The following is a 24,668-nucleotide window of genomic DNA, read 5'->3' on the forward strand; positions in this document are numbered from 1 at the left end:
GTAAAAACTTTTAAAAACCTTTAGTAACAGTGACAGTCCATTTTGTCCCAAAGTTTGCAGCTGAGTACTGTGGGCTGTGTACATTTATGAATAAACATTATAGCAAAGCTTCATTTTCATAAGTATTGTGTATTTGCCACCCTTTTAGAGTCGCAGGGAACACAATTGAATAGTAATATTCWTGAAGAAAGAAACCATAATTACATGTTAAATATTTTAACAAAGACAAATTGATTATTAAGGTTGTTTTTTTCCACTCTCAGCTCTTGAGAAATATCCCTTCGGTTATTACTGAAAAGTAAAATAATCTGACTGGGGGCCAAAATACATTTGCCAAGCAAGGATGGGAAGGCTGAGCTTTCTTGAGGGCAGCAAGTAATTCTTAGATTGCAGTTGCTTTTGGTATTCCTGTAACAGGCCTGATCCTGCACCACTGAGATCAAAGGTTGTTGAAGAAAGTTTTATGTGGAAAAATAGAGCTTGTTTGACAGTCCTGTTAGTTTGGTCTAAACTCGTAAACAAACAACTGAATGAACAGACACATTTAGGCTTGACTGAAAAATTTTGTTTTTCTTTTAAGTAAGCCATGCATGGTGATGAACAGCAAAATAAAATTTGACCTTGAAAATGATAAAAACCTATTCCTGTTAGGAAAAGAATGTAAAATGTTCTTATGTGGCTTTCATTGATCTTGTGGGTTTTCTGCACTCATAAACTTCAAAATGTATTGAACRCATTGATTAATTTAATAAATTATCTTCCTTAAAAGCCAAAGCTGTAAATAATAATATCCATTAAAATAAGAATTAATTAGATGAGTGAATAACAGCACTGTCTGATTTTTATGAGCTATGTCTATGTACTTAATGTACAAAATAATTGTATTCARACTGGTAAAAGAAAATTTGTTTTAACTGAACCATTGTCTTATTATCTAATGTCCAGTGAGGGTTTTTCTTCTCACTGACCCCATTGGTGTCCAGAGATGTCTTTATTTAGAAAGAAATAGTGTTGAGGATCAAGAAATATGAGTAACTACTTTACTATGCTACTGTCTTTGCTATTTCAGAGCTGCAAGAAACGAAGACCTCWGAGTATCACAGGATATCCCACAGTCCCCTGGATTACAGGATATTATTGATGGATGAAGATCAGGATCGGATCTACGTGGGGAGCAAAGATCATATTCTCTCTTTGAATATTAACAATATAAGYCAGGACCCCCTCAGTGTAAGTTCAAGTTTTAGTTTGAGAATTTGAGGTTGCATTACTCCATGTYTTCACTTTTGAGACAGAAAAGTAGTATTTCATTATTTTGCATGGAAATCCATGCRCACACCTTATTGGTTCTTATGTGTAATGCAGATGAAGCTTTTCCTCAAGTACTGTTTAAAACTGACCTGTTTATTAATTTTGAAGCAGCATTCAGCTTGGCCTGGGCTCACAAGGAAAATTTGTATGGACTGACACTTTCCACCTCTCTCCAAGATAAGACAGTTCAGAGATGCACTTTGAAAAGAATCCTGTAAGGAAGAATGAGATACACACTATCATTCGCAGGCCATATGGAATAAAAACAACAAGGACAAAGTTGTCCTTAACCTTTTACTTTTGTTGTTGTTGTTTTGTGCTCCAAATCACTGAGCYATTTTCCAATCTTTTGTTATGTCTGTGTCAGCCTTTGCCCTTCAGTTGRGTAGCTGAGACAGCTCATTTAGGGTTTTTTGGGCTCTGTGACCCACATCTATCCCTTGACACCGCCTCTTTTCTGGCTTCTCTCACTTATTGAGATGTTGTTTTCCAAGGACTCTTGTGTTCCCTTGCCAAACAGTAGTAGGCAGCCTCTATGTGAAAATAATTACATTATCAAATGCTTAAGCCGCTTTCAGAGTGGCTTCCTCTCTTGTCTCCACAGTCAGCTGAAATTCAGCCTCTGCTTTTGAAATAGGTGACCTGCAGAAGTAGCTGAGTGCCCAGAAGCTTGCCTGTTGAGCTTTTACCTCTCCACAAACTTTGTCTTGCCTATCTTTAGACTATCACAGCTACTACCCTGCCTGAGAGTGCACCATGAAGGCCTTGTTCCACCAAATCCATGCAATCCTTTAATCTGTAGATTTTTTACTGTACCTCAGCAGGACTGAGGGACAGTGATTCCTGGCTTGCAGTAGGAAGATAAATGCCTTCCTTAAGAGACAAGGCTTTTAATGTGTCAGGGGAGAGAGAGGGGCCCTGCCAGAGAGTGATTGAGCACAGCTGAATTAGGATTTGCTCTGAATCACCCTCTGGACATGCCTGTCCACCTGAATTGATTGTGCAGAGAGCCAGGGAGGCTCATTCGAACTTACACATTTAAATTAAATGCCTCTCATTCAATGGTGTGAATGCATCCTTCCCTCCCCATAATGGTACCCAAATCTCCCTCCGAAATGGGGCTGCCTTCTCGATCTGAAATACCTTCTGTGACCTTTTTGCTAATTTCCATCTCCCCAGRGATGCAGCCACCCTGGCCTGGCACACTCCCTCCGGTCCCTGACAGGTCGGGTTTAATCCTCTGCAGAGTTTGGTGAGGTAGGAAGGCATCTGCAACATGAAATATTTTCTGCAGTATAAAACTGTGAGGCTTTCAACAGCCCATGTAGGCCTGGAGAAACAAGAGTAAAATAAAATTCAACAGAAAAGACAAACACACAAAGCTTTCTGGCAGTAAATGCAATCACCCAGTATTAGGCTTAGAATGAATCTCTGCAGTTCCAGAGTCTTCCATTTGTTTATTTATTTTGAGAACAGATTCACTTTGCTGACCTTACATATCTATAGAAATCCTGTATACATATACATTCAAATACACAATTCTACATATATACATATATGTGTACATATATACACAGAGATCTTTTAATGCTATTGTTTGTGTTATCTTGGGGCTAAATGTTATCAGGCTCTGTCACTTACTAGATTTCTAGGGATAAATTTCTAATGGATGTCTTTTCTATTTCAAAATCAAAATAAATAATGGAAAGAGCTCAAAATATTTGGAGTTTGAGTTAAACAGATAAACATGCAGACATTAAGGTATTTGTTGAAATACTCTCTGAAAGAGATCAATATGAAATCTTGAGATTTCAAGTAGGTTTTATCATAATCTAGCCAAATCTTTGATGACAAAATTGGAAAATTGTTACAATAACCCTTCTTCGAGTATTTTAGTCTTCTGGTTTCTAGCATGAATAATTTCTATAAGTTCAGTAAAAGTAAAGATGGGTAGAAATTTAGTCAATAGTGGTGAAAAATCTCTCTTATTTAGAAGAAACAAATCTAAATAAATTGATTAACTTGCCTTAAAAATATGCAATAAACTTAATATATATTAGCCAAAGACTTGGACCTTGATTTTAGTCCATTCTAAGATAAAGGTAGCTTTATTCATCCAAGTGAAAATTGTATCTGAATATTAATCTATTAGTGTAAGTTAGGAAGTGGGTTTTTTTTTTAAATTATGTAATAAATATACTACTTGAACAGTACTTCTTTCCTTACAGATTTTCTGGCCAGCATCAGCAAACAAGGTTGAAGAGTGCAAAATGGCTGGCAAGGATCCTACGGTAAGTTATATCCACACATACACACAAATTAGGTACTTGGCAATAAAGTAAGAGCACCTTGAGTGCAGCCAAAGAAAAATGAAAGAAGTGTTTGTTTTACTTTTTAAATGCTTTGCAAGCCAATCTGTAAAGTGAAATTCTGGAAAATCAGGCAATGTAAACAGAATGCACCTTCAAACTTCGACAGATGGGATGAGATATGCWGTGTCCATGTCTTCCTCTGCTTTGGTTGGTAGTAATTAAATTAGGTAATAGTACTAATTACCAGATATGTCCTGGGGTGATGCTGAGCTGCTCTTCGGAGAGGGGAAGTTCTGTGGCTTTCTGCTCCCCCCGGAACACTCTGTGAGGGAGAGTGGTACCCCCAGTCTGCACTCTGAAGATCCGATCCCAGTTGTGCACCAGATTTCAAATGCTGTTGTGTGGTGCTGGCTCCTACTGAACCAAAAATGTGAATGCCTTTAAAAGTAAATAAACCACTGCAGTCTGCTAAACAAGGATTAACTCTTCTGACTTTCATGAAGATGGCTGATGGCACAGTTTTCACTCCTGTGTTCATAAAAACCATGCAATTCTCACTGTCTTGGGTGAGGTGTGAAACCAGTTCTGGGGTCTGGGTATTCAGGAAAAAATGTCTTCTCAACCTAAAGTGCATTAACACTTGATCATAGTAAAAAATCAGTGAAAAAGAATGAGAGGAAAAAGGGATATGCTAGAAGGAAAAAACTGTTAATCGGATTGTGTGAACTGTGAGGCTCTTAATGTTCTGTTTTCATTTTCATGCTGATTTGAAGATGTTGCTGTAAGTATCCAATAAAAAGCAAMAAATGKCTGCAATCCTCAGTTTTGGAAAGTTGTTTATGTAGATAACAAAATTTGATATTTGGACTTGCTTCTCATTTTAATTTTCTCCATTTATGATGAGCAGATTAGGAGGGAACAGAGACTGTTTCAGAGATGTCCTTAAGAAACTTCCTAGGGTTACTTCTTGCTTTCTGTAGAGGTCCTGCTTCTTCTCATGCAAAGTACAGAGAAATCTGTGAATGAAAATTGAGTTGCTGTGTGATAGTGGGAAATCYGCATGCATTCCTTGGTAACTTCTCTGAGATGCTGCATCAGAGAGAACACAGTTYGCAGAGCATGCAAAATGACACGAGAAGATACAGCCATCCAAATCCAGAGGCTGACAAACTCAGTGGCTGTTTTCATGATGCTGTTAGTTACATGTGTCTGTTCCCTGGAGTTCCCAACATCTGGTGATGTTTTCTGCTGTGGAATGAGTGTTCTCTGTGTTTCCTGCAGCACGGCTGTGGAAATTTTGTGCGCGTGATCCAATCGTACAACCGCACCCACCTCTACGTGTGCGGCAGCGGCGCCTTCAGCCCCGTCTGTGTCTACGTCAACAGGGGACGCAGGTCTGAGGTAACTCCTTTCAGTTTATTCATTCATTCTGTGGTGCATCCTAGTGGTGGGATCCTAAAGCTCAAAAGTTTAAAGATGCAAAAATCAGCTGTCCCAATGGGTTCCTTCACCTTTGTTAAACAGCAAAAAAACAAAGGTCCTTAGTTTTCTGAGCTGTTACAGCTGGAAGCAAAGCCATGATCAAAAGCCATGGCTCAGATATGATGGCTGTCTGAAATTCCAAAGCTGTACCAAATGCTGGGCTACATTTGACACTCCTTTATTTTTTACATTGTGTGGTGAATTCATTCTTACCATTTGGTGGAAAAACACCCAAGAAATACTTGTAAGGAAATATCCAATTTGAGGAAAARTAAAATACAGAGTCCACTTTTTGTAACTTCCACGTGTTACTGATTCCTGGGAGAAGCCCTTAATTTGGCTAATTATTCAGGTGTTTGAAGGTTTGCTGGACTTCAGCTTAACACCCTCTAGATGCAATCCCAGTACAGGAACTTTATCTACTGCACAAGTTTTGCCCCACTAGAGGGTACCTGGATGAAGTTGTTAAGTTTCTCTTCACTGTAAGATCTTACTTTTTCTAGATAGGTCTTCAATTTTCCTGGATTCAGTTTCACTGTGTGTATTTTCAGAGCAAGTACCAGATGTTTCAGAAGTATATGGCCCAAGTTTCCTGATTTGAAAGTGAAATGTTTGTTTATGTGCAAATGTAATAGGTAATAAATTAAGCAACCAGAAGGACAAAGAAAGGCACTTAACCAGGAGGCAGCACCTCAGCAGTTYTTGGGTCAGATTCATGTCTGCAGGCACAGGGGTGTGCAGTATATTTTCCAGAGCAATGTGGAAGCAGATGTGTTGGGAAGGAAGATCAGAGTGTGCTAYCTGGAGCTTTGCCATGTGAGGGCAGCTTTAAAAGCTGGGCTGGCTTCTTGGGAGGACACTGGGAAATCCATCACTGATTTAATTGGGAGTGGGATGGGAGTTCTGGCCAGGACCCAGGATTGCTGCACAGGTTGCCAGGGCGGTGATCAGTCAATGTTTCTCCAGGTCAGTTTGCATGGGGTGATCTCAGTGACTTTTGGTAGATCTCTACCTGGCTCCAGTTTCCTGAACAGAGCACACAGTCAGAATCACTGCACCTTCAGTCCTAATAAATTATCTAAAAGTAGATMTCATAGGCCTGGATTTAAAAGCACAAACAAGCAGTAAATCCATCCTTCTGGTTAAAAAATTCTGCTGTAACTTATTTTGATATATTTTGAAATGGGTCACCTTTCCTTGGCATTATTCTATTCCTTGAAAAATCATTTTAAACATGAACAGTGATCTCATTTGTCTTTAATTAATGTAAGACTCCTTTATCATCTTAAGTACTGGTATCACAGCCCAGAGAAGTTTGAATCTCATTATTYTAGAGTTTTTGTAAATGAGATTGGGACAGAGGGGAGGGCAGGAAATGACATCTCCAGATGATGCAAGATGTTAAATTTCCTAAATGAAAAGTAAAGATACATGACTTGGAAAAGCAGAACTGGCTTCACTTAGCCTGTCTGTGTAGCTGCATGCCTGTGATCGATTGATTAAATAAACTGCTGTTTCAGACGTCTGGAGTCTCTGAGACACTTGACTGCAGGCACTTCRTGCTCAAAGCCATCACTGTGCAGGCCAACAATAGCATAACAGTTTAAACCCAAGCATTTCCTTCTGAACTCATTGCATAAATCTGTGCATGACTAATTGATAGGGCAGAATGAAGAACTGTGTGGTGCTGATGGGACTGGTGAAAACTCATTTTTTCCTCTGCTTTTATCATTTCACCTTCAATTTGGTACAGTTTTCAATGCACAAAAGGTTGTTTTTGCATGTGCAAAATGAATATTTTACAAAGCACATCTGTTTTTCTCTAGAAGCTACAAAGCCTGACAGAGTCATAYCCAACAGTCGTAAGAACTGGGCCTGTTTTGCTCTTCTGTCTCCAGGATTCCACATATTCTCACAAAAAATGGGGGTTCCATTGATGAGGCAAAATGCTGCCCTTCTCCCTGAAACAGAGGTTGTAAAACTTCCTTGGCACACTTGATACTTTGGTAATTACTCCCCTAGTCACCCAAATGTATTCTAATGTCAAAGTAAATGCAAACAGAAGGAAATGCAATCCCTGTGTGAAATAATTATAGACTAAATTGCAGTTTAATATATATGAAAATCAAGTGTAATCCTGGAGCTAGTTTAATAGAAGAGTAATGGGCATTTTGAATTGGTAAATAGTGGTTTAATATAGTAAATATGGATTAGAATCAAGCTGCATATAATCTAGGAGTAAAAYAACAAAGAAACCACCCAAGATCACATTAGAAACTTCATACTTATGCTTTAACATTGTTTAGAGAGCTTATTACTGAAACAATAGATAAGATCTCTGTGACTAAATTAGGCAAAACAGAAGAGGGGGAAAAGAGAGGGGATAATGATATGAAAATTTCCTGCTGCAGCTGTGATTTGAGCTTGGTGTAATCTCCAATTTGCTGGTGCCAAATAGYTGCTCAGGGGCTCGTGTGGCATCCCCACTCCCCTGTGATTTGCATTAACTGTTAAGGGAATATAAGGAGTTGGTRTCTTTGTCAAATAATTATTGGCATCTGCATCACAGAAGCCTTTCTTTGGAATTTTTGTCAGCTACGTTTTTCTTTTGAAATGCTTTAAACTTGGTTGTTTTTCGTTTTTTTTTTTTCCTTGTAGTTGTGTCTTTTGGCTTTTTATTAAAGATTAGAAGTTCATTGTAGGAGTCTAAGAACAAGTTGTTTAGCAAACAGTGGTGTGTGAGTCAATGTATATTGGATCAATTTATCTGCCATTCTTGACTGCAGTTTTTAAGGAGTGGGCTTGGGTTTGAGTCATTTCTTGCTCAGCACTCTGTGCTGGTATTGCTGGGAGCCAAGAAGTGAAGAGTTGCACCAAAATGGGCAAACTTTCTAAAGACATTCAGATTGTTTGTATTTCAAGCTGTAGTGCAGATTGCTTCTACATTGCTAAATGTATTTCCTGTTCATAAATCACACAAAATATAAAGAAATCCCCATACCAGGATTTCTTAAACCCAAAAAACCCCAAAGATTTCAGGATATGGTAAGAGGTATTGATGAATCATCTATCACTGTGGACTTGGAGCTCTGCAAGAAAGTAAAGAAAGTAAATGTGATTTCAGGTGTTTTTGGCAATCTGATAACTCAGTAAATGATTTATACTGTCATCCAATGACTTGTCATAAGAGATTTTTATTTTAAATGTGTTATTGTTCTTGTAGCTTCATTATAATGTCCTAGACAGGTATAAGTGCAACCATATATTCAGCAAATAAACGATAAATAACTTCAAAAAACACAGAAGCAATCTCCACAGATGTTATTGCAGAGATCAGTCAAACTACCCTTAATTTAGACAGGAGGATTTTTTTTTTTTTTTATTCAGTATCTTGACTGTATAACAAGAGTCTTGAAAATAACTGGGTGTCAGTGTTATCTAACGGGATGATGGAATTCTGAATAGGAAAGTTAAATTACTGATAGTGCAGTAAAAGTGCCCAATAGTGCACTGTTAATAGAGCATTGCTAATGCTGGGAACAGCCAGGCATAAAAATCAGCTTAGATCTAACTGTGTCTGACAGGAGAAGTGACACTCAAATCTACTTTGCAGGAACAAATCTTCAAGATCGACTCCAAGTGTGAATCAGGAAAGGGACGCTGTTCTTTCAACCCTAACGTGAACACGGTGTCTGTCATGATCAGTAAGTAAAGATACTCCAGGCTGCTGAGGTCTAAACCTGTGTGGTTTGAGTAGGGGGTGTTGTTGGAATGCCTGAAGGGAGCTGGCCACAGAATTCAGCCTCCTGAAAAAGGCAGTGCCTTTTGTCTGGCTCATGGGCACACGGGGTGGGTCCAGCCATGTTTCAAGGCTTAAATGAAGCTTAAGGAGGGTGGACAAACTTAATGCAGAAATAAGTTACTGAAAGGGACAGAGAGACACAGAAAACAAAAGGTTCTTCCATTTCCAGCTTACACATTTTTTCCCAGGATTAGTTTCAACTTTACATTACCCTGTCTAGCATTTATATTTGAAYGGTTTCTGACCTTGTTCATCCTAGACAGCAGTTGTGTCTCATTTAATTATTCGTAAAATCTCAGAGTAGCCAGGGAAAGAAAGCCTGAAGACTTCAGATGCTTTGAATTTCATTGTTGTTGYCATTGCTGCTGTAGAGCCCACCAGATACTGTAAGGCTCTTCATTCTTCAACTGGTTTTGTACCTGACCAATTTTGCCATTTTCTTCTATCTGAAAGGCCAGAAAGTGAAACAATAAAGTATTTCTGCTGTGCTTGTTGCACACCTATGAGAAAACTCAAAGGGAGCATACACTTTGTGTAGTCTAAGTCATCTGTAAAAGATACGTTTCCTTTTTTAAAACCAGGAAGAACTGGAAATGTACACTCAGTGTAACCTGACCTTTCACATTTGCAGTATGTTCACACACTTCTAGTGCCAAAACCCTGATTTTTCAACATGTGCCTGCCCCTTCATGTATTTTTGGCTATGAAGGGAACAGCAACTATGCAGATTTTTGAGACTTTCCTAGTGAACAAAACTGCACACAGGTACTACATATTTCACCCAAGGTTTACAAGGGAACAATGTGCAGTGCTTCTGCCATTCACCTTCCTCTGAAATCAATTCCATCAGTTAGATATTGTGCCAGATATTTTCTTTAAAGTCTCATGGATCTTAAGGGAAGTGCCCTAAAGTCTGTCCTAGATGGCCTGTTCAAAATATAAATTGCCTTTTTTTTTGATTGCTCATTGCAAATATATTTAGTACAAAGGACAAGTATATTTATTCASAGACATATGAACTGAACACCTTTAGAGAACAGGTAAATGTTACCTAGACATSTCTCTGAACCTTGGCTGCACTCATACCTTTATCTCAGCAGTGATCTAGGGACAGTGTTTACAGACACTCACTGTGTAAAGAAAATGTTTGTTCAAAGTCGGTGATGGATGAGTCCACTGCTGCTCATTGCCATTCTCTTGAGTCAATTGTCGTTAAAAAATTTAATGTTTCCATCCCTTGTTCCTTCTGGATTTTATGTAGCAACATTAAAGTACTTTGATTCTGAATTATTATTTGTACAGTAAGCTGATTTTTTTCTACAGTAGATCTGTAGCAGCTTTGTTCATTTTAATAGACTTGTCATTGTCTTCCTTGATCTCTCAGTTATGTGACTAAAGAGACTTTCCCTAGTGTTTGACTTGTCTTTCATGACGCAGTTCACCTACAAAGTTTAAATTATTCCACAAGGGCTGAATTCCTTTTAAAAAGAGCTGCACAGAATGGGTTTTATTCTTTCTCTCTTCTGCTGCAAAGTCCAGTCACTTCAAAAACGTTAAGCTCTAATGAATTTAGCCTCAGTATCCATGCCAAAAACTTGAACATTTTCTAAGTCACAGCTTGTGTTGTAATGAGGGGATGAGCCAATGTACTGGACTCTCCTTTGAGCTTTCTGCAGGAGGAATTCCCTCCCATTGCTTCAGAAGATAGGAAATACTGCCAGACCAACTAACTCTTCCACAATAAAAGAACCATTTCTAAATATAGATGCAATTTCTTGACCATTTTGGGCATCACTGTCCTAGAATACAGCAGGAAAGTTGATTCACCCTTCAGAGGAAAGTGGTGCTATAAAAATAAATTTGAACTTTGTACAATTTGCCATTGTATAGAAACACATTTGCATCAAAGCGATGAAAAATGTGCTTGAAGCATAACTAGTGTGCAGGATGCATGCCTCTCTCCCCACCAAGACTCTGAGATATTTATAAAATCAGACATACCTCATCAATTCAGTAATTCCCCCCAGTAACAAAGTGAAGTAGTGTGAAGTCATTGTCCTGTGCAGACCAAATACTGTGCGGAATTTAAGGATTTTWCCAGAAGGAAGTGGAACTGACAGATATCATCTGATGCTTGATTAGCAAACAGACACTAGGAATGCTTCAGACATAATAGCACAGATATGTAATAGGATTAAAATAACATGGTATAGTAYTGTTGCTGGAGTGGGTACATATGTGTGTATGCACAGTGAGAACCATAAACCTGATCTCTTTCAGCCAATTTTTTTGTAAAATAAGAATAAAGTTCTGATGGATTGAGGCAAGGAGGCAARTATACAAAATCACTTAAAAATTTGCTCAGCTCATTCTGTCAATACCTGCTCAGGAAGTAAATGCTTGAGCACCATGCAGCAAATGCATTGTTTACATCCCCTGTGTGTGAATCTTGTCATCACTGGGAGAGGTGAGAGCAGGAGAGTGGCTGCTGGATGCCCTGCCAGGGTTCAGTTCAGGCTCCAGTTAGCAGCAGAAAAGCAAAATCTCCAGAGTTTTAATTTTCATGGGCTTCTCAATAGTCTTTCATGCTGATTATGAGCACACACACACACACACACACACACACACATACACACACACACACAGCATGAAAATAGCCTCAAGTATTTCTGAGCCTGTGACTCTTGCCAGCTTGACCACACTCTATGGGTAGTCCAGGAATACAGACAAAAACATCAATCCAAGGACCCAGCTGTACTGGAATGCATTCAGCCACCACTCCCACATTGAGAGTTAGAGTTTATTTTAGCTACTGTTTTCTGCTCTGGGGTTTCATTGTCATTAGTCAGTGGAAATTGCTTGGTTATTCACAGAGTAGAAAATGATAGTATATCCAATTATAATTGTAATTATATACACATATGTTTATGCACACATACAGACTCACAACACAAACACAGATGGACATCCTGAGTGATGGACTGAGTTTCCAGCCCTGCACAGGAAGCTCGTAGTTCTGTTAATGCCCAAGTTGTGTGTCTCGTTCTTCTCGAGCATAATGGCCCTATACTTAGAACCAAGTGCACAAAAGGGGACAACTGTTGCTCCATATTACTTAAAGTTCAATAATATGATTGTCTGGCCTCTGTAATGCTGAAGTCAGCGTGAGGCTGCCTGGGGCAGCTGTGACAATGCYGCTGGTAAAAAYTGGCACTGATCCACTGACTGCAGTWGATGTGCCAGTTTACAGCAGCAATAAATTCAACGCAGTCACTTCATCTACTTCTGTAATAAAGAAAAGGTTATTTGAATTGTGTACTTAAGATATTAAATGTGGTACTTTTTGATAGCATTAGCTTTATTCTCCAGTGGTCCTTAGCAGCAGAAACTGAGCAACTAAACTTCCTGTCAAGAAAAGTCCCCCACATATGCAGCTCTGCTGTGCCATTTAAAGGTATAGTTCCCTAAAGCCTCTGAGAAAAATCTGATGAGTCTCTTGCATTCTAGGTTGAGTCTTTTTAAACCAGAGGAAACCTCATTCCCATGACCCCCTATTTATCTGTATAGACTCCTGTGTAAATAAAGAGCTAACRAATTTAAAATAAACTTTTGTTTTCCCAAAAGCCATAACAATTCTCCCTCCATTTCAATTCTTTTCAGATGAAGAGCTTTTTTCAGGAATGTATATTGATTTCATGGGGACAGATGCTGCCATTTTTCGGAGTCTGACCAGGAGGAATGCAGTGAGGACTGACCAGCACAATTCCAAGTGGCTGAGTGGTGAGATGCCTTTAATTTACCACAGCTTTTAATGGGTGTCAGAGAGATTCTGCTTTCCTTTCCTTAAAACAAAGAGCTTGTCTTCTAAAGAGCTTTTCTGTGAGTTTAAGTTATGAAGTTGAATGAATGAWGTTTAATTTATGAAGAAATGTGTGTAAATACAAACTGTAGACAATGCACAGATGTAGAGGGTTCTCTGYATGAACCAACCTCAGGCCACCCCACCTGAGGGCCTTCTTTGCATTAAAAAGCAAACTGTTTGAGGGCAAGTATATKAAAACCTTTCCAGTGGCAAGAGGTCAGAGACTGAGTTGTAGGAAAGTGACTTCACCTCTAATGAATCAGATATTGCCTTAAATTAGTGTTTGATTCTAAGCKACCATCTTCAGTTAATTCAGGATGATCCATCTGTGTGCAGAAGACTCACCACCACTTGCATTCAAAATGTGTGCAGAAGAGAGTCCCTGTATCAGAGAAATCAGTGAGGATTCTTGCCACTTATTTCTGTGGTAATGAGTTGGTTATCTGAACATAGTAGAGAAACTCATTTCTGAGTGGAAGCACTGAACTCTTTGCTTCACTGACATCACTGTGAACATTGTCCCCATCTTTGCTGGTAAGAAGACTCTTTCCAGTTAAAGTAATTTGAATTAAAGTGATGGTCAACCCTCTGAGCAGAGGTAGATGTAAAAGGCTATAATAGAGCAGCTAACACTCACGATTTTAAATAGTCTTCAAGTATGTTGAAGTAAAGTTACCGTAGTTTTTTCTTGATATTTTTTATGGTGACTTCTTATTCCTGTCTGACTGTGACTACAATGAAATCCCTGGATTGCAGTCACAATGAATTAATTTTGCTATGAAAGRGAAACTATGTCTGCTTTCTAAACTTTCCTTCTGTTTGTTTTTCATTCTTACACTTATCTGTACACCCTGATGCGTGCATACTAAAGTGAATTAGAAAAAAACAAAATTGAAAAAATGCCTAATTTCTGGAAAATCTACCTGTTACCCATACTCAGAACAGGTACTTGAAAGTACAGTTTATTTCCATGTTCTTTTAGAGCCAGAGTAATGACTTTTGTTAATTCAGAATGTACTTACATAAGTAGAAAAATGCTGCAGTCTGGAAAGAATTTTCTGTGAGACTTTCAGATGCAGTATAAATTCCAAAATTTATACTGCATTTCAACTGAAAAGACAAAGCCTTCATGCAGGGAGAGGGTCCACTTCTTCTTCAATCAGAGGAGATCTTCTGAGGGTTTCTGCACTGTCCATTATATGCTTGCTCCCTCCCTAGTTCTCCTTTGCAGTGTTTTACAAGTACWCTCTGTTATGTTTCCCAGCCTCTGATATGAAGTCAAATGCTGCTCAAGCATTTGCTTACCCTGCTTTCCTTTTCTGGGTTACACAAATTGTGTTCTCTTATTTATGAACATTATTTGTTATATTTCTAAGCTTTTCCAGATTACTTACATGTTTTATCTCAATGGGACTTTGCTTAGGTGCCCCTGCTAACACACTGATTCTTGCTTCTTCTTCCTCCAAGTCTTTGAGTCTCTGCAGGAATCTGATACCACTGCTTCTGGGTCCCTCCTGCAAAAATTTGCTGTGCAATAAAATGCAAGGAGTGAAAAAACACATGGCTGCCAGCAAGGAGCCATTTACCTGCAGATGTTTGGTATATTCAGCACTTCCTTGAAGCACTCACTAAATGTCAAATCATTCTTTTCTTATATTGATACATGTTTGGTTTCATCCTTTTGGTAAACGTTTTCATTTCAGAGCCTATTTTTGTGGATGCTCATGTTATCCCAGATGGCACTGACCCCAATGATGCCAAAATCTACTTCTTCTTCAAAGAAAGACTCACAGACAACAGCGGCAGCACAAAGCAAATTCATTCAATGATTGCAAGAATATGCCCRGTAAGAACTATTTTGTTTGCCAGGTTGTTGGGATAAGCTGCTAGTGTGATATGATAACCTGAAAGACTGAATGTTTGGAAAGCCTTTGATTTATATTTGACACAAAATTGCCTGTTTCTGTATCACTATTCATAATTAAGAGCTGTTGCTGAGCTGACAGCCAGGGTCTGAACATGTTGTATATATCTGTACCTGTAGGGGTATGGAAATGTAGAGGTTCAGGGATTTGTGTATTTCTCTGACTGAGTCAGAATAGYTACCAGTGTTGCATTTTCAAACTTGCTGTCCTTGGCACAAATAAGATACATAATTTTCTTAATAAAAATGAACTATAAGACAGGGAAGTCTTTCACACACTCAAAATATCTGAAGAACGTTAGAAATATCAAGTTTCTAAGTAGGTTGATTTAACTTTCAAATGCTGTTTTAATTTTTACAATATCATCTATTCTTTCTGAGTTCTTGTATTGATGCTTGTGTAACCCTAACTTAAAAAATGTGCGCAGGAAATYTAAATTCAGGAGTTATGTCTATTCCTGGGCAATAAGTAATTTTTTAACAGCACTCCTCATTGTCTCTATTATAGGTTTTTTTGTATCTCTAGTCAACTGTAGATGAGATATGATTGAAGCAGCTATTCATATCTCTAGTGAAATCAATTTTTTTTTTTTTTTTAATGAGAGAAAAATTATAAATGCACTATTACTGCTAGCCTATTAATTCTTTCTTTTGGAAAGCTTCAGGAAGTTCATTGGGAGTTTATGTTTTCCCTGTCTTTAATTTGGGTCTTCTTTAGGATTTGATGTTGTTGTGCCTGGGTGTGAGGGCATGTTTGTCCTTCTCTGGCAGTATGATGGGACATATGATCTTTTTTATAATCTCTGTTCTCTGTATTTCTGTGAGGGTGCCTAAAGSCCTTTTTGGGCATTTTGCAAGAAGATATTTTACACAATTATAGCTGTATTTGGCTTTTTCACTATTATAATGAAGCCCAGATGATTTTTGAAAGGCCTAAGCCTGTTTAGACTTAGACTGAAGTCAGTGGCAGAATCCCAAGGCCAACGAAAATAAATCTGAGCCAGTCATATTTGTATACTTGTGTACATACCATAATATTCATGCATCAAAATCTTTGAGACTGGCCAAATATTTTACCCCSTGAAAAGACTCCTTATAAGTCACCCAAAAAGTTGGATTAACCAACTCCAACAGCACTTTATTGAAATCAAATTTCAGTAGCTTTTACATTTTGGTTTTTTCCCTTTCCTTGGGTGACATCATGCTGTGCAGTTTGGAAAAAACTGCTCTCACCTAAGGCATTCAGCAGCACAGTCAGTCAGGATCTTGGTTCTTGGTTTTCTTCCTGCATGTGGAGTGTTTAGATGAGGGAATTTRGTTTAGACCTATCTATTTTTAATGTAAAGTTTACCAGATGATTATCTAGATCATGAATTAACCTGTGAAAAAATGTGGGAAAACCTAGTAAAATGTTAGCTGTGCTTTATTTTCTGAAAATAATATTCCTCTCCAGAATGACACAGGTGGTCAGCGCAGTCTCGTGAACAAGTGGACAACTTTCTTGAAAGCAAGACTTGTGTGCTCAGTAATGGATGAAGATGGAACAGAAACGTACTTCGATGAATTAGGTATCAAGAAAACATTCCTTAAAATTCTAAATGGTACACCTTGTGCACATTGAATTACTGATTTTCTTACAGGTTTTTAGGCAAGTTGTTAACAGTGAAATATTAGCGCTAGAAATCCATGACAAAGTTCCCCTTRCAGTTTTATGACAGGAAATGAAAAAAATCTTCATAAGTCACTCTGGGCAATTATCGTAACCTTTGAAATAAAGGTAATTAATCTTTACTATTATGAATCTCTATTATGAATTTACTATTATGAATTTACTATAATGAATCTCTTACTATTTTGCTACTGGCTTGGATAACAATAGAGGATTTTAAACACCTCTTTGAAGCTGTTTCTTGTATCACTGTGTAACACACAGCTTTTCCACAACGCATTTTTGCTATTTTTTGATCACGGATGAGTCCTCARTTTGGTAGTTCAAGATAATACCAATAAATCCTGTAAATGGCACCAGCAATAGTACTATGAATAAATAAAAGTTTTCAGGAATCATCCAGCCACATAAAATTTTGTTTCAACTTGTAAAACACTATAAATATTCAATGCATRATCTATGCAGCAATCAAAAGAGGTTTACTTCATTAAGGAATTAATAGATGCCTATCTTGATACCTACGTGCCAAAGAACATTAACAGAAAGTTTCAAATTCTGTATTTTCCATAGCYGAGATGTGTAAAATCATAATTCTAAATTCAGGCATTGGAAGATTTATAGTGTGCTTTACTATAAGTATAAATTATATAGGCAGCTAATGTGCCCTGGGCTGGGTCTGTGTCTGGTTCTGATCTTCTCTCCATTGTATCCTCTCTCAGTTGTTATTCCTGATTCTCATCATAGCAAATGGGGTTTGCAGTCCTTTTGAGTTTATGTATTTGCAGCTGTTTGGTGCACTTGCTCTGGTTCAAGGTTTCAGTGGAACCTGAKGRGCCTCAGAGCAGATCCGAACTTGCWRTAGCTYACCATGTGCAAGGTGCTTGGGGGATGGATTTTCTGAAGTTCACGGTGCCTCAGCACTGCCACAGCAGCTCATCTTTCAGAGCTGTGATTTACCAACCCCCTCCTCTTCAACAAAGCACTAGGATAACTGCTTTTAGATTCTTGTATGACAAAATGTAGGACCATAGTGAATAGGAGACAATGCTCTCAGCATGGGCCTCCAGCACAATTCACTAGAAAAGAGGAAGAATACAGTCACAGCTGGAAATGCAGAAAACTGGGAGAGCAAACACATGCTTCTGTGTTCATGTTTAATGCAGGAGGGTATAATACTTCCAGTTCTGCATGGTGAAGCCTTTTGCTTTTGACATATTGAAAAGAATATTTAAAAAATTCAGCGGGTTAAGTGAAAGACCCACATAAATTAATGGAAAGCTAAAGAACATATTCTATGATTAAAAGCTCAAACAGTTCAGTCTTTTTTTGTGTTGTAATTAAGAGGTAGCATGATTATAGTTATTAAAAACATTTTTAAGGAGAAACTGTCAGAGATTAAAGCAGTTTTCACTGAAGTGAAAAAAAAATCAACAGATCCGAGGTTATAGTGGGCACATTCATATCAGTGAGTAGGGACAGTTTTGCACAGTGCAGTCAATAAGTCCTACACAACAGCAGGAGGGAGGTTTACAGCTCTCAGAAGCTTTGCTGTAAAGCTGCCTGACATTCATATCATGTAGAAAATTTGCTGGTGAGGGTGTTCCAGTGCGTTATGAACAATAAAACACCTAATTTCCCTGTTTTCGATTGCATCCATCTATGGAACTCTTTGTTTTTACCCTACTGCAACTTTAATGTTTTCCTACTGCTAAACAACCTGCTGAAACAAGATACAGCTGAGAGAAATGTGTGACATGCATCCTGAATGGATTTGAAAATCTTTGCCTTCTGTCTCCATAAGGCYAGAGGGCATGGAGTTAATTTCCAAATTTGTTTCTGAATTCAAATGCTAGATTTATGCATGTATGGTCTGTTCACATGGTAAGTTTCCTTTTTCCCATTCAAGTCTGAGATAAAAGTACTTGAGGGGGAATAAAGTAATAAATTAAACTGGAAAATAAAATTTTTACTTTTATTTTAAAAAAACTGTTTCTCTTTCTTACAGAGGACGTTTTTCTTCTAGAGACAGATAACCCCAGAACAACACTCGTGTATGGAATTTTTACAACGTCAAGGTAAACACAGAGATTTGAAAAAAATACCTAACTGCCTGACTTTCTGTATGAAAACTGAAAATTATGTTTTGTGTGTGAGGCAGTGCAATTTTGTGTGTCTGTGGCCATGGTTTGCATGCAGGAGTCTCAGTACCACTGCTGTTGGTATCCACGTTAGAGCTGTGCTCCTTGGAGCAAACTGCTTCCTGACACTGTGTCAGCTGGCACTGGGGGGACATTTCCATGGAGAGCCACTTGTCACTTCTCAGCTGAGGAAAGCTGAATGGCTTCAGCTCAGTGAGCTCATGTGGCATTTGGGAGCACCTAACAGCCCCTGAAGAGCATCCAGTGCCCTGAAGGATCAAACCAGGAATTTGTACACAAATTCATACAAATCATTTCCAGTCCCTCAGCTGGCTGATGATCCCAGAGATGGCAAAAAACCTATATTGGCTTCAATTGGCAACAAAAGGACAAGCTCTTGTGGCATTTGATCACCTCCTTGCAGGTCCCTGTTACCAGTCAGTTGTATTCACTTACTGTCCGGTTTAGAAGCATTTGGAAAGCATTTGCTGAGCTCCCAAGGGTGGTGGAAGTACCAGATAKGGGTTACTGTGCTGAAACTCTCCCTAAAAATAGGTTGTCAGGTGTCTTTCGCCTCTATTTTTTTATCTTGTCTCTTGCCCTCAGCACATAGTGCTAGTACAAAGTAAAAATAGGTACTGCTCACTTGTTTCTGGAATACTACTCTTTATTACTTAGCTATTAGTTCTTACCTTTAAAGAAGTCTTCTGCTTTTTTTTCGTTTTCACTTAATTTATTTTATCAAATTGGGAAATTATGTAACTTATTATTAATAATTCCTTCAATGGAAATTTATAGTAAAAAACCCGTTCAGAATTTTATTCTCCAGCAGAATTTTCATAGGGATCCAGGGATCTGCTTACTCAAATATGTAAATGAGACAGGAGACTGTGACTCTATGATATTTAATTGGAAAATAAAGCATCCCATAACTTTTAAACTTATGGTGCTGTCTGCAGTTCCTACTTCACAAAAAAGAGAGAAGGACAGGCTCATGTTCAGCAGTAAAATCATATTTGTCATTAGGTTGGGGGTGCAGCGTGATTGAACTGGAAACACTTCTACATAATTCTTCTAATTCTCCTGGTATTTTGGCAATGGAAATGAGGTTTGAATCACAGGACTGTGCAAGGTGACAAAAAAGAGAAAACTTCACTTTTTCTKGGCTCTCAAGCTATTTTCTCTCTCTATTGAAGTTTTTACAAACATGCATTTGTGCTATTGTGAAACACATGGTCTATGCTTGCTTTATTTTCGTTCAACCATAGGTTGAATGTGTTGCCTAGTTAAATACAGAAACCCAAAGGATTTTTACTCCTTAATTGTTCCTGTAWCTTCACCTCTGTAGACTTCCAAACTCATAACAGTAGCAAGAGAAAAACATCACAGGAAGTAATAACTACTAGTATTTTTATCTAAATCATACAGAAGGAAACTGAGTAATACTGAACTAAATTATTTTAGTGGCATAATACACTGTAAATCTAAAATGAAACATCTGGAAACAGTAAATGCATTTCTCAAAATCTATWAATACCTAGTAAAATTTGCACAAATACTATAATCCATCTAAAAGGTTCATTCTGCTAATCCTTATATAGCTGAGAGCAATGTGGATTTCACTATTGTTGTTTAGACACCAYGTGTAATGTTTTCAGGCTTTTTTCTGGACTGTTTTTTTTTCTTCTCCAGTTGAAATCAGTTATTTGGATTATCTTCATTCTATAGTTAATGCCAGGCAGATTTTATACTGTCTGGACCTTCCACTTTTTAGATAAATATAACAAACCTTGCATGCAGTGAGAAGAAAAATGAGGGAGTTAATTCACTGCAGTCAGCCTTAGCATCAGTCTGGAAACATTTTCCCTATTACCTTTCATCATCACGGGGTGATGGAGACCATTCAGGGCTGGTGCTAACTGAACCCATGTCTGAACATAGAGCAGTGGGAACAACATGTCTTTTTCTTAGGTGACTCCCTGAGTTCTCATCAGGAAGCATCAAACTTCATARGCCCAGTTTTATGGGTGGATTTGGGGTCTGTATAGGAGTAATTYCTTTACAGCCTCACCATGTCCCCATTTTTTGTAAAAAAAAACCTGGTAACTGATTGTAATAATCCAACCAATTGTGGTGGCTCTGGATGTTTTGAATAATATTTTAGCCATGTGTTTCAGGAGGCTCATGGAGGCCTTGTGGTTTACATACTGGTGGGGAGTGCTGGAARCCTGTGCTGAGCTTGGCACTACAAAGTTTAGAAAACTCTTGTCTCACTGAAGTCAGCAATATTTTTGCCATTGATTTAACTGCAGCCAGATTATATTTCCTTTATATTTAGCATTAGGAAATGTTCTTATTGCACCAGTAGGGTAGTGCCTTCCTCCCTCTTTTTTCAGTTCACTGYTCAGAAAGGTGCTAAGTCTTAAGAAGTTGCAGTGCCTGTTGGGCAGCTAGATTATTTGGTTTTAAATGTTTTAACTCTATGCTATAAAATCATTAAATTTTATAAAATATATCATTTTAGAGCTATCTTTCACCATTGGACCATACAAAATTATGGAAAAGCTGTAAAAATGTCAGTAGATTGCAATGTTAACCTTTYCCTACTGTCTTCCAGTTCCATATTTAAAGGCTCAGCTGTGTGTGTGTATCATCTGTCTGACATCCAGACTGTGTTCAATGGACCATTTGCACACAAGGAGGGCCCAAACCACCAGCTGATTCCATATCAGGGCAGAATTCCCTACCCACGACCTGGCACTGTAAGTACAGAGATGTTTATTCAGGCTTGCCAATTGCTTGTCTTTGTTTAATGCATAAATAAATATTAYTTATTCCAGGAGAAAAGTCTGTATGTGACTGTGATAGTTACAGTTCAGAACTATTTTATTTGCTTTTAAATTGCCTACAAATCACGTAGTGTCTGGAAATCTTCTAGAAAGAATTAAAAGTAATGTAAAATGTTAATCACTCTTTTTCTGCTGCAAAGGTGAAAAGRATTAGTTCATTAGGTGACAGTCTTGTTTGCATGTGCATTTCCATTTTGWGGGTATATTTGAGCAAAATGTAGCTAAACAAATAAGCATGGAAAGGCAGCACTGTGAATGTGCTCTAGAGCCTGGATCCATGTCTGTAAGTCTGTCTTCTSTCTGTGTGATTTTTCTTTAGTTCTCCAGAGTCTTGCAGCTCTTCTCGGATGCTTAGGAGATGTAGAGAAGAAGGTTTCTGGGACTTGTCACTTGACTAAGTCTAACCCTGCCAGGTTCTGATTCTTAGAAGAGGCACCTAGAAATAGATGAGTTTTCATGACATTCAGTTCACTGTAGCCTTMCTCTTTAAGAATGCTTTTTTTATGCCTTATTTTTTTTTCAGGACTTTCTTTCACTGTATCAAGGATAGTAATAATCTTCCAATAAATTCTATACACAATTAGAGCTAGTTCTGGTTCCAAAATGCACAAAAATATCTCATTAAATATTTTAAATGGAGCTATTCTTTCTTTGTACTTTTCAACTTCATGATGTATAAAAATTGCTGTTAGTGCACTTTTTTCTTCKTTTATTTACTTACTTATTTTCACTATTCTGATTTAGATTTAGCAGAAATGGAACATCTAATATTTCAAGGTTTAATGAAGAATACATGAACTTTCTCGAGAATTGTCTCTAAATCCATATTTGCTAAATGAAGTAGGTGTGTTGACTCTTATGAAGTCATACAATTTCTTAAGTATCAGAATTAAATAAGTATGTAGAGAATCATAAATTATGTCTTGATGATGTAGTTTTATGTTTTTTTAGATTAACACTTCATAGCTTTTCCATTTATCACAGGAAATTRAATTTTATTTTAATTTTGCCAGTTCCTGTGAGAACATTTAACCTTATGATTATTTCATTCTGATTTGTCTTTGCATTGCAAAATCTTGTTCTTTTTCTTCCTTGTACATGGAATAGCTCAGATACATGGAATAGCTCGCCCCGTTCACACAATTCTTCATGACATTTTAGTGCAGTTAAGAGCTGTAAGAGTTAGGGTTTTACATTCCCAGATCTCTAGAATTAGCTAATCAATACCYGACATTCCACTAAGGTCTAATGCTAACATTAGTCTTTCTTTGCAATTTATTCATACATCTCTAATCTCGTGAGTTCACTGAAGCTTAAAAAAAAAAGACTCATTTAAACAGGAAGTTTCACACTCTTCTGATTAGTCACATTTCAAAGTTTCTTGCTGTTTCCGAGTATTTTGTTTGTATGTTTCCTCAACTGTTGCCATGTTTTTCTTGGTTCACCTCATGGAGGCTTCTGAGGTATTCCAGATTGGCCTAAAGAAATTGGGCAGCACAATGGAAAGGGGAAAACAGAGTCATATGTGGATTTAACATGGTTACAGAAATTATCTACACTTTTCARATGTGCCAAGCTCTGAATTTGAAGATAAATTCTTGGATCATAGCTCATAGAGATTCCTTCAGATGACCATTGCTGGTTTTCGGATCACTGGCTTTTCCGTGCTTCCTCATGATTCAGCCACAGCACAGCATCTTAAAATCATATTTTCTAAGATGGAATTTCTTTGSCTTTGCTTTTATTTCACTGCCAGAAAATTTCACTTTTAAATGTGTGCCAYAAACTCTTTTTTTCACTTCTATCAAATCATCTGCAAAAACTGGGGACATGGGGATTTTTTGCTGCTCAGAATTTGTGCTCATAGAGTTAACTTTGATCAGCCATGCTTGCAGACTATGGGGCATGATCCTCTTTTCTCTGGAATGTATTTTTTTTTTTTTTTGCAACTTCTGGGATACTGCACTGGACAGGGATGCCTTTTTGTATGACATGGAAAATCCTACTTTGCAGTTGCCTAAAGAGATTCATACTAAACCTCTGGACAGAAATGAAAGTTCATCATGTCTCRGTACACTGGATAAACAATGGAAAGGCTCAGTGTAGTTTCAGTAGGATTAAATAAAGCAATACATTCTTTTGGCCACGAGCAACTCCGCAGTGTTTGGCTGGCCTTCACTAAATACCAATGGTTTCTTATTTCTCCGCAAGCGAAAYTTGCTTATGGAAAAGAAAATACATAATTGGCAGCGTGCTACTAAATTCAGTGATGTTTGAGGGTAGTTTCCGTTTTTCAGAGTTTACAGAAATAGTTTTGGTACCTACAGCATGTTGGGGAATATGCTGTAAATTAAAGAATTCTGGTTTTCTCTGAAATCTTATTGCATGATAATCGAGTGTGAACATAAGATTGTGTAGCCAAGTCCTTGAATGAGGTGTGAAGGATACAGCTTCAATCCCTACAGGAAAGGGAGAGCTTATAGGTTTCTTCAGCGTCATCTTTTGCTTGTCACTGGTTTAACAGAAGAATTAATTGGTTGAAGATGTTTGTTAAAGCTTTGCTTGGAAGAAAGATACAGTGTAAGTTTTTAGGGTCATGCTAGTGTGAATCATAGTGTAGACATTTTTGCAGGAAGTCACAGACAACAATCTCATGACTCCAAGTCAAGAATGGAAGGGTTGAAAGCATCAGAGAAAGACTTTTAATTGAACTGTGTGAGACAGAAAAGTTTAATTTGAACTGCTTGTGAAACAGAATCCCTGTTGAAAGAAACTGGGGTCTGGCAGAGCACTACCAAGTAGAGTAGTCTTGCTAATGATAAATGCAGTTCTTTTTTCAGCATTTGTTGCTAATCTTAACAGATAGTTCCATGCATTCTCTGGAATGTGGATGAATATACCAGAGAGGGTAGAGCAAGCAAGATAAAAAGAACTCAATTTTGTGAGCAATCTTAGAGCRTTAACATGTAGTGTCATTTCTAATGAGAGCCAAAACAAAACCCTTAGGRTAAAAAAGAGCCCAGAAAAATAAATTGTCAAGATGTCAGATGAGAAAAGCAGCCCACATCTGAGCTGAGTTCTGGTTCTTCTTCCTGGAGGTGACTGGTGCCAGAGCAGTTTCTTTTAAGGAGTTCCTACAGAGCTATTCTACTTTATGTGAATAATTAACTCTTAATTGAGCCAGAAGATGACTCTAAAGCCTGTGTTTAGGCTGAAGTCCCCTCTCTACTTGTTTCTTGGTATGCCCAATGAATTATTAGGTGCAAGATATGGAACAGCTTTTAGCAGTGAGGGTAGAACAGGCTCTCCTGGCTGTGGC

At 37.9% G+C, this 24,668-nt stretch overlaps 1 protein-coding gene across 1 annotated transcript in view; it reads left to right on the forward strand.

Annotated features, from left to right (window-relative positions):
• Positions 1–24,668, forward strand: part of SEMA3C (semaphorin 3C) — a 114,218-nt gene that overhangs the window by 63,560 nt on the left and 25,990 nt on the right. The window contains exons 3-11 of the mRNA XM_057376924.1: positions 1,070–1,230; positions 3,540–3,602; positions 4,905–5,024; positions 8,719–8,809; positions 12,568–12,687; positions 14,473–14,615; positions 16,147–16,261; positions 18,368–18,437; positions 21,118–21,262. Of these exons, the coding sequence (XP_057232907.1) occupies positions 1,070–1,230; positions 3,540–3,602; positions 4,905–5,024; positions 8,719–8,809; positions 12,568–12,687; positions 14,473–14,615; positions 16,147–16,261; positions 18,368–18,437; positions 21,118–21,262 (1,028 nt within the window). The remainder of the gene's footprint in view (positions 1–1,069; positions 1,231–3,539; positions 3,603–4,904; positions 5,025–8,718; positions 8,810–12,567; positions 12,688–14,472; positions 14,616–16,146; positions 16,262–18,367; positions 18,438–21,117; positions 21,263–24,668) is intronic.

This window comes from Malurus melanocephalus, unplaced genomic scaffold (genome assembly GCF_030028575.1).
Source record: "Malurus melanocephalus ecotype Western Australia unplaced genomic scaffold, MMel_1.1 scaffold_294, whole genome shotgun sequence".
In the NCBI taxonomy this organism is placed as follows: domain Eukaryota; kingdom Metazoa; phylum Chordata; class Aves; order Passeriformes; family Maluridae; genus Malurus; species Malurus melanocephalus.